This window comes from Chiloscyllium plagiosum, unplaced genomic scaffold (assembly GCF_037043375.1).
Source record: "Chiloscyllium plagiosum isolate Xiang-an unplaced genomic scaffold, Cpla_swu_hap1 HiC_scaffold_22, whole genome shotgun sequence".
NCBI lineage: Eukaryota > Metazoa > Chordata > Chondrichthyes > Orectolobiformes > Hemiscylliidae > Chiloscyllium > Chiloscyllium plagiosum.
In genome coordinates, this window is record NW_028270160.1 from 56,096,329 (window position 1) to 56,112,432 (window position 16,104).

General features: G+C 42.5%; 1 protein-coding gene across 8 annotated transcripts in view; it reads right to left on the bottom strand.

Moving 5' to 3' along the window:
* The window catches only part of fam13c (family with sequence similarity 13 member C), a 135,067-nt gene that overhangs the window by 27,132 nt on the left and 91,831 nt on the right, over positions 1 to 16,104 (bottom strand). For 7 of the 8 annotated variants that reach the window (XM_087999071.1, XM_043712339.2, XM_087999077.1 and 4 more), the window contains exons 5-6: positions 15,904 to 15,957; positions 8,842 to 9,052 (exon numbers count right to left, since the gene is read on the bottom strand). In XM_087999071.1, the coding sequence (XP_087855197.1) occupies positions 8,842 to 9,052; positions 15,904 to 15,957 (265 nt within the window). The remainder of the gene's footprint in view (positions 1 to 8,841; positions 9,053 to 15,903; positions 15,958 to 16,104) is intronic. The other variant, XM_087999072.1, reaches the window with a different exon arrangement.

The following is a 16,104-nucleotide window of genomic DNA, read 5'->3' on the forward strand; positions in this document are numbered from 1 at the left end:
GAAGACATGCCCTCAGGTCCTAGTCTCTCCTAATGGTGGAAACATCTTCTACACACCTACTCTATCCAAGCCTCTCAGTATTCTGAGAGTTTCAATCAGCTCACTCCTTCATCCTTTTAAATTCCACCAAATACAGACCCAAATAAGCCCTCCATCCCTGGGATCATTCTTGTAAACTCCTCTGCACCATTCCAACCACATCCTTCCTTAAACACAGGGCACAAAACTGCTCCAATATTCCAAATGGGATCTGGCCAGAGCCCAATACAACCTCAGCTGTACATTCCTGCTCTGGTATTCTAGCCATCTCAAAATGAATGCTAATATTGTCAACTCAACCTGCATGTTAACCTTAAGAGAATCCTGAACTAGGACTCGTGCTTCAGATTTCCACAGCTTGTGCCTCTTTAGAAAAGTCTACACCTCTATTCTTCCTACTAATGGTGCAGAATCTCATACGCTTCCACACTGTATTCCACCTGCCACTTCTTTGCCCACTGTCAAGTCAGTCCTCAAAGGAAACACTCCTGTGCAGACTCTGACTTCAACCTTCTACAGAAGTCAAGATCTGCGCTAACTTCCACCACAGCTACTGCCTCAGTGAAGCAAGTAACGTGAGGTATCCAATCAATTGCAAGCAATGTCCTAGGAGTTGGAAAACTTACCCTAAACTCTATCGAAAGGCGAGAACTTTCCAGTTGTACAATGTGACAACATGCAAAAGAAGAATTCAAGCAGATTGCAAAATGGACGGCGGAACAATTTTACAACATGATGTTGACTATCTAAGTCTAACCAACCATCCCTAACACCTAACTGTGCAATCTTGGATCTGCCCTATCTGAAGAAAGACTGTGAATTGTGTTCAGCACAATTAAGAGAATTGGTATATCTGGCAGGTAGAGGTTACATAATTAGATCAGTAAGTATACTTCAAACATTGCTTTGGCTATAACGTACTCTGGAACATGCTGAGGCTGACAAATTGCTCTCATCTTCTATAATGAGAGTGGAGAGTGGGGTGCTAGAAAAGCACAAGTCAGGCAGCATCCGAGGAGCAGCAGAGTCGACGTTTCGGGCATAAGCCCTTCATCATCAAGAATTCTCGACTCCCCTCCAGCATCTGCAGTCCTCACTTCCCCCTTTTATTAGAGCTTGACATCTATATCTTGGGTTAATTTTAACAAGTCACAAAGCAATAATGAAGCAATTATTATATTTTCCTCATTCGACAAATCTATTCAGGTTTTTCAGTGAAATTAAAATAGAATTTCCTGTTAATTCGTTCCGAGCATGTACTTTACTATTTAATTACTATGTTGTCCTCTTTTTTTCTCTTGAGTAATGGAAGATATTTTATTACATGCTCTGGTTATAGGTTAGATTAGTAGTTAGTGGGGTTTTGTTTTCTTTTTCTTTCTTTATCTCTTCTTTTTGCCTTTAGGTTTTGGTTATTATTTAATTGTATATTAATGTACGTATTTGTGTCTATTATTTTGTAAGTACGTAAAAACATGTGAAATTTCCAATAAGAATATCTATAAAAAAAGTATTGCCTCTGTCTGCGTTCTATTTAATTATTCCTTTGTCGCATCTGAGGAGGAAGGAGAAGGAAGAAATTAATTTGAAATGTTGTTCATTATGTTGGTAAAACTCTTTAAAATATCATCTGTGATCACTCCAATCTAATTCTAGAGGAATCTACTGATCTACAGTCACTCCTCACGCAATATTTCATCAGGTTTGACACATGGGGAAAGGGCAATGAATGCAGTTTAATGAGGCTCAGGTTCTTTGATGCGACTGTGAATGGTCTATGACAAAGTCTCAATTCACTAAACAGCACTCAAAGCAGGTGAGACACTGAGTGAACAATACCTGGAACATAGAATTGTACAGAACAGAAGGGGGCCCATTGGCCCAAGACGTTGAGCTGAACAGGACACCAAATGAAACTAATCTCATTCTGCCTGCTCCTTGGTCCATATCCCTCCATTCCTTGAATATTCATTTACTTATCTAAAAGTCCCTTAAACACCCCTATCGCATCTGTCTCCTCCACCACCACCCCTAGCAGCCAAGTTAAAACATTGGGTTACGTAATGGAGAAAAACAGCAAGAATTGCAAAAGTCATCTAAAAACCCCCACTCAAATGGGGAACAAAAAAAAAAAGAGGCCTTGTGACTTGTCTGGATGTCAATGTACTGAGGTGCGTGAAGGATGATACATTGAAGGGCTTTATCATTATTTTCAATGTATTTATAATAACGATTCATTCTGCACAAAGTAAAACATCATAATGAACACTGAAAATACCCTTGTCTCACTTAATTTCAGACGCTGAGCAGAGTCAGTCCTGATTTAGAATTTAATTGTGTAGGCCCTGACTGTAGGTGCTGATATTGCTGCAGTCTTATTTACATTTTCTGCTGTACACCTGTTCTCCTCATCCACATAGTTAGTCTCCCAGAAAACATGACTTCCAACACCTAAAAGGGTCAGGTGCTTGGAAACACTGTCCCCTCAGAATCCCTTGCAGTCAAACAGCATTCTGACCTGGATATTTATTACCATTCTTTCATCACCCCAGAGTCAAAAACCTACAGCTTCTAACCTGGCAGGACTGGGGGAATAATGGGCCTGCAGTGGTTTCAAAGGGCAACTCTGCTTCAACTTCCGAGGGGCAATAAGAGGTAGGCTCTCTCATTCATATCCCAGGAAAAATATTTATCACAAAAATTAGGAATTGCTGGGGAACAACAGCCAACAGTATTGGGAGTATTCAAAATAGGGTTATCGTAGAATCCCTACAGTGTGGAAAGAGGCCATTTGGCCCATTGCCCTTCTGAAGAGCATCCCAATCAGCCCCAGGTCTTCCACTCTATCCTTGTGTAGCCTCACTCAATTACATCTTTGGACTGTGGAGGAAACCCAAGCAGACATGGGGAGAACGTGCCAACATCTACACAGTCACCAGAGGCTGGAATTGAACTTGGGTCCCTGGTGCTGTGAGGCAGTAGTGCTAACCAATGAGCCACCGTGGTGCCCAGTCTTCTAGCACCAGCTCAGTGTCAAACATGGCCAGTGCCTACCATCCTCACTTCCCTCAGCATCAAGTGCGACCCTGTTGTACTACATTGCCTTTTACTGTGGCTGTCTGTTATTACCAAGTCAACATGCCCCCACCTCTTCTTCCACACCCGTTACCTTGGTGAATCTGGCGGTGTTAACAGCAAGCAACATGCGAGCAGATGCATCTCTCCCGGAGCAGCTTCCAGGGCCAGAGGAAGCAAAGATAACTTTGAAATAAGGGCAAAGGGGGAGCATGGAATTGACAGGGCTCACAAAAAGATAACAAAGACTATGACCACTGCTGCCTTTTTCGTATTATAGTCCAGTAAAGTTATAGGATGCAACACATCATCTATCATTTTGTTTATATCCCTAGGGTCCTGAAACCCGACATTTGTTTAAACCAGCTGTTGGTGAGATAAAGAGAACAGATCATCTAGTCATCATCGATATTAGAGAACATAAATGAACATATTGTCCATAAATTTGATCCTGCACTGTAGGAGCATTACACTTCAGAAGCACTTTCCCCCGTTGTAATTTGGAGTAGGTTCGAGAGGCTGCGCGGCTAATTCCTGCTTCCATTTTAGTGTTTTAAACTGCTGGGATATTCCTTAGTTGAGAGAGGCACAGCACAAACACCTTCTGTTTTCACCCACAATCATTTATTTCACATGGCCCCAGCTCTGACAATTAACTCGCAAATCTCAATGCACCCTGGCCCAGACATATCAGAATAATGCTCCAGCACGTTTCTCAAGAAGTTGGCGATTGTTGTGACAAAAATATTGTGTGGCAGATGAAGGGTGAGAAAGGTTAGAAATCTTTCCCCAGTTGGCAAGTGAGAACCCTTCAGTTTAAAAGATTATAATCAAAGGCCAGGAGAGGGTTCACAGAAAACCAATAGAGAGAGAAATTGATGGGCATGGAATACTTTGCCATTGGGAGTAGCTGAGGGAGGGTTTGTTGTATAAAGATAGGAGGATATGAAATGCTTACTGCTGAGGAGAGCTTTTTGCATCACACATGATATATGGACTTCAGAGAATACAGAGAATGAGAGAGAAAGAAAGAGGTATACTGAACTCGGTTGAGATCGGAAACTCACTTTATGCTAATTAATGGGAAATCAGAACAGTAAAAATGTAAAACTCTTAATGGGAGTGTTAGATGTACATTTCAGGCTCAGTATTGTAATTGACTACTACCCATTTTAAACACCAAAGTCATATTCAATGCATGGTTTATAGTTTATGAAAGCTCAGGCAGGTCCTCAGTGTGAATTTAGATTAGAATCCCTATAGTGTGGAAACAAGCCCTTTGGCCCAACAAGTCCACACTGACCCTCTGAAGAGTAACTCACCCAGACCCTATATGCACCTCTGACCAATGCACCTAACCTACACATCCCCGAACACGATGGGCAATTTGATGTGGCCAATTCACCTGAACCTGCACATCTTTGGATTGTGGGTTTCCTCTGGATCCTCCCACACAGACACGGGGAGAACGTGCAAACTCCACACAGTCACCAGAGGCTGAAATTGAACCCAGGTCCCTGGTGCTGTGAGGCAGCAGTGCTAACCACTGAGCCAGTGCTGCCCAACTAAATTTAAAATGACTTTCTTGCAGCAACACCTTCCAGGTTCTTCCCATAATCTCTGTCACAATCTTCAACACACCAGCGTAACTGAAATAAAACAGCAAATGCTAGAAAAACTCAGGCCTGGCAAGGAAGCTAGGGAAGATCCATCAGATTTGGAGGGATATGATCTTCCCCTCAAGGCAAGGGCATCATATAGCAAACTGGTTAAGCTGAGGACAATCACATTGATTTGCCTTTAATGCAGCTTTTACTGCTGACAAGGAAAACTGCAATTGTCACTCAGCTGTCAAATCTCAAAGCACTCTAATGCTCCAAACACAAGGTGCCTTTCAGATTACCTGAAAGCAACGGAAACTCACTGGGTCTGGAGAAGGTTAACGGTTCCCATTTGCAGCAGTTAAATTACAATACGTGGGCTAGAAATCCAATTGTTCCATGTCCGTTTTGCTGTTATTAAAATGAATACCTAAGTGACCAAAATGATGCATTCAATCTGCAGGAACAATTATAAAAATGTACTTATCACATAAGCGAGCATCCTATACTTTTGGTCTAACGTGTTTTGGAAGCAGTCCCAGTACCTGACTGAACAAATTCAGTTATAAAGATCAGGAACCCTGCAGTACTGTATTGAATTGTCTGTTAGATTAAGTCTCAGTGTTGTTTTCCTCTTCATTTAAGGTGCTAATTAACAAAGGAGCTTTACATTTGGGGAGGGAGGTGTGTGGAAAAGCATCACTTCTCTCTTCCACAACTGATGCGTGACTTCTAATAATGTTTTGCTAGTTTGTTTTGTCTGGACAGTTTTGTTCTCCAGACCCAAGAACTGCAACAAAAAGACAGAAGACCTCTCCGAAAAGCTAGAAGACAATCTGCCTTCAGGGATCCTTTCAACATGAGCATCAGGGGAGGGTAACGAGGCAGGGTCTTCACTGAAGAGACATTCACAGGACACTGCCCATGGCTTCCAAATGACTGAGCACCCTCACTTCTCTGCAACAAGCTGCAACTCTCAAAGATATAGCCCAGTGAGGAACCCAGGATTCCAGGAAGGAGATAAATCAACCATAGTTACTTCGGGAATTAAAAATGATAGGAAAACATACAACGTGGTAACAAAAGATGATAAACAAATTTGGGAAATAAACTTTAGAGAGAAATTAGATTGTAATATCAAGATGGATAGTAAGAGCTTCTTTAAATAAATGAAAGGGAGAGAGAAGCAACAACAAATACATCCCTTTAGAAAATAGGGATGGGAAATAATAATGGGAATCAGGAAATGGCAGAGGCTGTGCCCTCAGGTCCTTGTCACTCCTACCGGTGGAAACATCTTCTCCACATCCACTCTATCCAGGCCTTTCAGTATTCTAAGTTTCAATCAGATCACCACTCCCCCAAATCCTTCTCAACTCCATCGAGTACAGACCCAGAGTTGTCAACTGTTCCTCATGTGACAAGTTCTTCATTCCAGAGATCATTCTTGTAAACCGCCTCTAGATCCCCTCGAACACCAACACATCCTTCCCCAGATACAGGGCACAAACCTATACTCAATATTCTAAATGCGGTCTGCCCAGAGCCTTATACAGCCTCAGTAGTACATCTCTGCTCTTGTTTTCTTGCTCTCTCTAAATGAATGCAAACATTGTAGCTGCCTTGCTAACTGCCAACTGAATCTGCATGTTACTGCCACTTCTTTGTTCACCCTCCTAGCCTGTCCAGTACTTCTGCAGCCCTGCTGCTTCCTCAACACCACCTGTCTCTCCAGCTCTCTTTGTGCCATCTGCCCACAGTTCCTTTGTCCATATCATTAATGTGTAACATGAATAGTTACAGCCCCAACACAGACTCCCTTGGAACTCCAACTAGTGAAAGATTCTTTAACCCTCACACTCTGCCTTGTGCCAGTCAGTTAACCCTCTAACCATATAGGAGTATCTTATCCCTAACACCATGGGCTTTTAGCATAATTAACAGCCTCCTGTACGGCACTTGTCAAAGGCCTTCTGGAAGGGGAAAGCAGCAGATGTATATGTTTGGACATCCAAAAGACAGGAATTCAATAACGTATCATACATTAGGCTACTTAATAGCCCAACGTGTTGTGATAGATTATTAGCAACAAGTAGAGGACTAGTTAACTAATAGAAGACAGGAAGTTGGGATGGTGGGGGGGGGGGGGGGGGGAGAGGTGGGGGGTGAAGTTGCATTTTCAGGATAGCAAACTGTAACTAATAAACTGTGGCATTGATCAGTGTTGAGGCCACAATTAACTTACTTACATTAATGACTTGGAAAGTGAATGAACTATCACCAAGTTTGGCAGTGACGCAAAATAGACAAGCAGTGAGGATAACAGTCTACAGCAGAGTATAGGAGAGCCAGCAAAAAAACAAAAAAAACTTGGTAGATGGTCAGGAAATTAGGTGATTCACTTTGATAGGAAGAGTAGAGGGGTTGAATATTAAATGGCGATAGACTGAAGGCTGCAGCACAGAGGGGTGTGGAGTCTTTGTGCGGAAAACCATATAAAGCTAGCATTTAAGTTCAGTGGGTAATTGGGAAGGAAACAGGAGTGCTGGCCTTTATTTCAAAGGGAACCTTGCATAAATACATGGAGGTCTTGCTAAAACTATACAAGACAGTAGTTAGACCATGGGCTAGAACACGATGAACAATTTTGGTTCCCTTATTTAAGGGAGAAGCAATGGAGGCCACTGGGAGAGGGTTAGTGAGATTGTTTCTGGGTATGGAAGGACTTTATGAGGAGAGGTTGAGTAGGTCAAGTCTGTACTCAAAAGAATTTAAAAATGCAAGAAATGACCTGATTCAAACGTGTATAGGGTTCTTTGGGGATTTGACATGGCAAGTGTGGAAAAATGTTTTCCCTAGTGGGAGAGTTTAGGACCAGAAAGTATAATCTCAGAATCAGGACTCTCACACTGAAGACAGAAATGAGGATGAATTTCTTCTGAGGGTTGTGAATCTGTTATGAGGCTGTTAACTGTCTGAGGCTGAAATAGACATGTTTAATCAGTAGGAGATTCATGGGTATGGGGAAAGGCAGGATAGTGGAGTTGAGGATTGGATCGATTGTATGCTACAGGACTATCAGATCAGCCACTGGAGTGTAATCACACACACAAGTTCACTACCAGTCAAGGGCCACTCAGATGGGCAACACACACTGACCTATCCAGTAATACTCACGAACTGTGAACAAATTTAAAAAAAAAAAAGACCAACTAAACAAAACTTCAGTCTAATGATTAGATTCCACTTGCCCATAATATTTATCCAGAACAATTGAGAATCAATATTTTGTCGTCCCTTAAGCCCAATTGTTTTGCTTGTTTGTGCACACAAGTGTCCTTAGGACGTGCTTCTCTAATAGACAAATCATGAGCATTGGAAGCATTGTGGGAGACGTCTGTATTGGTCACTGCAATACCTGCAGCTCTGGGCCTTCAGAGCCAAGTAGCAGGCTGCTATATCCTGACAGGACCAGCAGATCGTGGCAGAGGGAGAAAATGCAGAAACAGAGGTGCCAGCCAACAATCTTCCATTTTGAATGCTCGCTCACTCAGCTACTCTAGTGTAAACTTGGTTTCTTTCTCACTTCCTGAACAATTGAGCACAAGCTCTTCAGTAAGCTCTCCTAGTGCACATGTCCTTCAGCCTTCACTGGCAGCCTGGACCAAGGTCAGGTCAGCGGTCTGTAGTGGGGAATCACTGCTGTATTGTAGGAAACGCAGTAGCTAGACAGTGCACAGCACACTAGACTGTTCAACCAATGATTTCATAAGATCACATTTCAGTCATAATTATTGTGGGATAAACAGTGGTTTAGAGATTGCTCCTGCTCGCCTTTGGAATAACATCATGGAATCTCCACCCTCCCAAGAGTGCGGTTAGAATTTCAGATTAAGGTCTCAGCCAAAAGACAGCGCCTCTGACAATGTGATACTCCATCAGTACATAATGCGCTCAAATCTCTACCAACGGAGTGACACCTTACTTCTATACCACCTCTAACCTCCAATTTAACACAATACAATTGATATACAAAAGGAAGAGACACTTTGCTTAAATGATCATCAAGTGGCAAGTGCATGCTTTGCATGTGAAAGTACAAGGTGCAATACATTGCTTTCCTTACATGATGAAGAGCTGAGCACTTGGTGGAGAAGGGGCAGCTTCCGTGTCCAATACAAATCTTTGGCTCTTGCTAAAACTGGAGCAACGTGGTGACACTAGTGGGTTATCGCCCTCGGTGATGTGGTGCAGTAATCTGCCAGCCCCCATGGATCGATGGGCTTCGACTCCGTTCTCCAGCTCACTCTGCCAGCCTTCAAAGGCTGGAATCGGCTCTGTAACATCAACCAAACAAAGTTAGGAGTTTGCTCTCTCCCTCAAGGCTACGGTTAGGACAAAAACAAAATCATTCGATAGCTGTCTTGCACAACAGGGCAATGCAATAGTAAGAGCAGGAATAGCTCGGCCACACTTGGACAATCAAAACAAGGAATCAAACGTTTTTTACTATTCGTTTATGGAATGTGGCATCACTGACTGGCCAACATTTGTTGCCCACCCCTTGGACATGTCCATGTCATGTATTCTTGTACCATTTCCAATGATTGACATTTTACTAACTGAATGAAAGTGAAAAGTTACCTGTAGAACATTCTGCTGCCTATTTTTCCCAGAATTCTTGTCAGCTATTTATTTATTTTAGAAAAATGCTCGAAAAGTCAGCCAGCAAATGGTCTTGTGCCAGACTAACCTCTCCAAAATGCCACACCACCATCTCACAGCGCTGGAGAATGAAGGTAAAATGGGTGCAGCACTTCAAGCTTATGTGAGCATCCAAGGAAGTAAAGGCCTTGGAGACCAAGATCAACCAAGCTGGTTACAGGCCAGGCCTTAGACAGGCTTGGGGGGAAGCTTAAACCAGGCCCCAAATTGTTTTTCATTCACAGGATGAGGGCATCATTGGCTAGGCCAGCATTTATTGCCCAACTCTGATAGACCAGAGGGCAGTTAAGAGTCAACCACATTGCTGTGGGTCTGGAGTCACACGTAGGCCAGACCAAGTTCCCTAAAGGACGTTCCCAAACCAGATGGGTTTTTACAACAACCAGCGTCATGGTAATCGCAAAGCAAATCTATTCACTGTGCCTCAGTACATGTGACAATAGATTCAATTCACAAAAAAATAGAATTCAAATCCCATCCTTGGCCGTGACAGGATTTAAAACCGGGTCCCCAGAACATTATCTGGGTTTCTGGAGTTAACAGTCTAGCAATAATACGACTAGGCCATTGCCTAAGTGAGGTATAGGTTGCTGTACTTGTGCCATGAGTAGCACCAGGGCCTGGGGTTTCTGTCCCTGTCCTGGGTACCAGGGACAAACACACCTTAGTTACACAGAGACTGGAGAAGCCTGCAATCAATCATGAGCAGAGACTGATAAGGAGAGAGTGAGGGGGTTTTGACAGAGTTAAAAGGAGAAGCTATTTTGACTGGTAGAGGATTCAGTCACCAAAGGATATAGCTTTAAAATAATATGTCAGAAAGAAAAAACAGGCAGATAAAAATTATTTTTAAATCAGCAAGTTACAATGACCTGAAATGCACGAGGAAGAATCCTGGAAACTTATTCACCAATAACTTTTAAAACAATATTGAACATATACTACAAAAGTGAAAAATTGCAGAGAATTTGGGAACGGTGCAAGAGAGCGAATTAATTAATGAAGTACTTCAAAGAACTGGCACAGACAGGGTGGCAGAATGGCCTTATTATCCCGTGTGGTTCATTGATTCTAAGCTTTAGTCACTTATTCCTTTCTCATGACAATGATTCACTAACGTTCAGAAACCTCTATTGCACTGCATAAGGTTCGTAATATCTATGGTGTCTGTGTGAATTCACTGTTACACCAACATAAGAAAAACCCTTGTCCTCAGCAAATGCGGGGGAACAATAAGCTTTTCATTTCTTCCATCCACTCCTGAGCACTGCCAGTTCATCAATAACAAATCCAGCCCCTGAGTAAATATTCCTTGTGTGGCTCAATAAATAGGGGACAGTTCCCACCCCACCTCCCCCTGGAAACACTGACGTCCTGCACTTAAAGGCAGAGAAAGACAGATTTGCCTGGGTTTTCGGGAGGGGCAGATTGGGGGGAAGCAACGAGGATAACTCATTATGCACATCCCCAGGTTTGTGGAAGGATAAACATCCAGTTTAAATGAATTGAAGCAAAAACACCTCCTAATCAGACTTGCATTTCTCTATTACCTATTTAAAAAGGTGCACTGAGAAGTAAGGGAGATGGTGGCAAGTCTTACAGAAACAGGCCCTTCTGCCTGCTATGCCTATGCCAACACTGTGGTAACATCACTGGACTAGTGTGCAGAGGATAATCCTCTGGGAGCACAGATTCTAATCCCAGTATGGCAGCTGATTGAACTATATGAAATTAGTACCAATAATGGTGACCATGAAAGCATCATTGATTGTTAGAAAACCATCTGATTCACTAATACCCTTTAGTATATAATATCTGTAATATCGATGGGTGTCAACAGAGAACCTTTCCTTCCTTTAGGCAGAGCAATCCGCCATCTGTTCCCGGTCTAGCGTACGTGACTCAAGACCCACAGCAATGTAGTTGACTTTAACTGCCTTCTGGAACAATTGAGCAAGACACTCGGTTCATTGGAAATTTGGAAAGAACAACAAATATTGGCTTCACTAGTGACACCCACATCCCTTGAAAGAATCAAACAGTAATGGGTTACAGACTTAGAATCCCAGATATCCTTGCATTAAGATGTTGGAAAAATTCAGCTTTTTTTTTTAAAAAAGAAAGCCCACCACCAGCCATTAATGATATTAACTTTACACCATGGGTATAGGCACAGGTTGTGATGCAATAACATCAGATCAAAAGTTGATAAGAAAGGACATCTCAACAGGCTTAAATCTTGCTGTACATGGAATATTTTTCTGTTGGACAGGCAGAGAGAGAAAATAAACCACCTCCAAAAAAAAATGTAGAACCTCACAACAACAGCCACTTCACAGAACATTGAACAGTACAGCACAGGCCCTTCCACCCATCGAGTCTATGCTGACCACGACACCATTCTAAACTACTCCCATTTGCCTGCAGGAAGGGTTTGGAGGGATATGGGCCGGGTGCTGGCAGGTGGGACTAGATTGGGTTGGGATATCTGGTCGGCATGGACGGGTTGGACCGAAAGGTCTGTTTCCATGCTGTACATCTATGACACTATGGCCTGCTTCCCTCTGTTCCCTGCCTAAACGTCACGGAAAGGTTTTGAAACAGTGTGCAATTCTGGTCTCCTTTCTATCAGAAGGATGGTGTTGTGAAACTTGAAAGAGTTCAGAAAGGATTTACCAGGATGGTGCCAGGGTTACAGGACTTAAGCCACAGGTAGAGGCTGATTAGGCTGGGGCTGTTTTCCCTGGAACATTGGAAGCTGAGGGTTATAGAGTTTTATAAACTCACAAGGGGCATGGATAGGGTGAATAGACAAGCTCTTTTCCCTGGAGTGGGGGAGTCCAGAACTAGAGGGCATAGGTTTGGGTGAGAGGGGAAAGATATAAAAGGGAACTAGAGTGCAACGTTTTCACACAGAGGGTGGTACGTGTATGGAATGAGCTACCAGAGAAAGTGGTGGAGTCTGGTACAATTACAACATTTAAAAGGCATCTGGATGGGTATATGAACAAGAAGGGTTCAGAAGGATATGGCCAAGTGCTGGCAGGTGGGACTAGATTGGGTTGGGATATCTGGTCAGCATGGAAGAGTTGGACTGAAGGGTCTGTTTCCGTGCTGTATGATTCTATGGCTATGGTATCTGCTTCAACCACCTCCTCTAACAGCATGTTCCAGGCATCTACCACCCTCTGCATAAAAAAACTTGCCTCACACATCTCCTTTGAACTTTTCCCTATCACGGTAAAACTAGTATTTGACATTTCCACCCTGGGTGAAAGACTGACTATTTATCCTATCCATGCCTCTCAATTTTATACAATTCTTTCAGATCATCCCTCAGCCTCTGACGCTCTAGTGAAAACAATCCAAGTTTGTAGAACTTTCCTTATAGCTACTACAGTCCAATCCAGAAAACATGTTGGTGAATCTATTTTGCACCCTCTCCAAAGCCTACACATCCTTCCTATAGTTCTGCACTTTGGCAATCCTGGTTGCCACAACTCTCCAAAGGAGACCTCACTAAAGTTTTATATAGCTGGAATATGACTTGCTAAACTTTATAATCAATGTCCTGACTGATGAATAGAAAAATGCCATATGCATTCTTTAATACCTTATTCATTTCTATTGTCACTTTCAGGGAGGTACAGACTTGGATCCCAAGATCCCTCTGCATATTAATGCTCCTAAATGTCCTGTCATCTACTGTATACCCTCCTCTTGCATCTGACCTCCCAAAATGCATCACTTCACATTTCACAAAATTAAACTCCACCTGCCATTTCTCCTCAATTTTCCATTCTGCGGTATCCTTTGATAACACACACACACACACACACACACAAAAACAACATACGCTCCTGCACTGATCCTTGTGGAACATGATCATAGACCTCAAGTCAGAAAAGCACCTGCCCACAACTATCCTCTGTCTCCTATGACCAAGCCCATTTTGTATTCAATTTGCAAACTTACCATGGATCCCATGCAATTTAACTCCCTGGAGCAACCCACCATGAGGAACCTTGTCAAATGCTTCAATAAAGTCCACTTCCTTCAGTTTAATACCAATTTGTGCCAAATTCTGCACTTTGGCAAGGCATACATCTGGCAAGTTGTTCATGACAGTTCAAACAAAGCCCATCAGTTCAACAACCTGCATGAGATTCAAAACCAGGCTGAGAAGGTTCAGGGCCTTAACCCAAAGGACCACACTTCCCTAGTGACACATACATTTTGATGCAATAAAATCAGAGAGAGACATTTGTCCATTTTGGTCACCATTTCATGGCAACTTTAAATAGAATTGGATGAACATGTTGCTGGCTGATCAGGTATCTTGGACAAGTATTGACATTAAAGTACTATCTTGGACACAATGTCCCTTCCCTCATCCACTCAGTGAGCTGGACGCTATAAACCTCCCAGAAATCTCACTAACTGTTCCTTCCCATCTGTCCTCCCGCATTGCCCATAGCAACCCCTTTTCAGCTTGAATGTCCACTTGAGTATGCTAATTAGCACCTTAAGATGCACAGTACATCCCAACTCCATTTTGAAGCCAACAGCCCACAAGTCGATAGCAGTCATGGTGCGATTTAACCTGTGACTGAAAGAGACTGCTGGAGGGGAATCACTTTCCTTTTCTTTTACTGCAGCTGCTTTTACTCCCAAAAACATCTCAACGATAGTTCAATCCCACACCATACACCTTCACATCTTGCTGGTCCAATCTCTGTTGACGAACCCTCCCACTCCACACAATTATCTTCCCAGTAAACAACGAGAGGTGTTAGAAAGGTTGGTTAAGCCATGCTGGATACAAAAATCTAAGATAATTCCATTTCAAAAGGTCTCATTTAGTTTTATAATCCTACGTGCATATTTGCAATCAAAAGGTTCAAATCCTGTGGTGGTACATCAACTGAGTCACATCTCTGTTTAAAGCTGTTCACAACTCTTCTGAGGGTATATGAATAGGAAGGGTTTGGAGGGATATGGGCTGGGTGCTGGCAGGTGGGACTAGATTGGGTTGGGATATCTGGTCAGCATGGACGGTTTGGACCAAAGGGTCTATGTCCATGTTGTACACATCCATGACTCTATAACTGGAAAGACAATCTCCACTGTGCCCCCATCCCAAGGTCACAGATTTCGGGTCCCCTATTATATCATTGTTCTGTAGCTTCCCAATGCCTGCATGTTGACACAATGCTATTCACACTGGGCCAACTCACATCCACCTGACACTTGCTTTCATACGATTCACTTTGGAATGTGCTCTTGTGACCTGGCCGTTCTAGACCATTTACAATATCATACCTGTTGTATTGCCCTTCTTTTATTTGCTTAGCTTGGCTCTACTCCAATCTTTCGGTAACCTGTCTGGGTGTTGAGTAATACATTCCACTGCTGTCTTGCAATTGTTCTGCATTTCAGTTTTTTTTTGGGGATGGGGGTGGATTTCACTTTCACTACAACTGAGCACATCTGAAACCCTCTGGTACCGTACAGAGGTCCCTAACCGAAAGGTAATTGCTTCAGTTTCAAAAATGCTGCTTCTAGGTTTAGAATAAACTCAAGATGCTCTTTGAAAAGGGCATCCACACCAGATGTCCACTACCAAAAGCATTTAATAGCTATATTCCCATGTAAGCAGGACACAACACAATTGCCAGCGTGTATTAAAGGTCTGATCTATAAACATCCAAAGTGCAAGTCTGCACTAAGATAAATACCCCTCAAAAGTCCAGCTTTTGAATAGATCCATTGCCCTTCAGACTAGCTCCCAGCTAAGTTCATGCGTCACTGTTAAGCACTAAACCAGGTCCTCATGAATTTATAGTGAAGTCAGTTATTTTTGTACTCCTCTGAGCCAATCTACCTGTACCATCAATTACAACCTGCACCGTCCAAACTAATCTCTTGAAAGAACGCGAGACCTCCAAAATACAAATTTTAACCACACAGAGTTAAGAGCCAATACCACCACTAACTCCGTGAGTGGAGGCTCCTAAATAATTCAACAGTGCTTCAAACATGTTTCTAAATGGGTCAAGTGTCATTTATGCAATTGAACTACTGTTGCTATGGAGTGGACAGGAACGATTGACATGTCTGGCTTGAACACTCAAAAGCTGAACAAAGACAGTGGAATCATTCCTTTCAATCAAAGGTGCACACTTAAAAGTAAAAAAAAAGACAATTTTGACTGAAGATGAAAATCTAGACTTGCAGGTGAAAGAAACAATGGTGACAGGCTCCTGCTTACGATTAAGTATCACTGAACAAACCTACAGCCTCTTGGTGGACGGTGGTAGGGTGCAGGAGAAAGCAGAGAGACACAAACAAGGCATTCCCTCACATGCTGCAGTCATTTACTGGGACAACCTGTAATGTGACTAGATTAAAGGGCAGGTTTCAGAGTTTCAAATCAACGTGTGTAACGATTGAAGGTACTTACCATCACTATCCTGCCGATGCATTAATTTGAAATCAATAATTGGGACAGTGTGCTCTGACAAGACAAAACAGTGTATCAAATAAAACAAAACTAGAATGGAAGGACAGACATTTATTATTATAAAGGAAATTCAATAGCCACTTTAATGATTAAAAAACAGTATAAGACACTGTATTAAAAAAAAGATGACTGACGCCATCG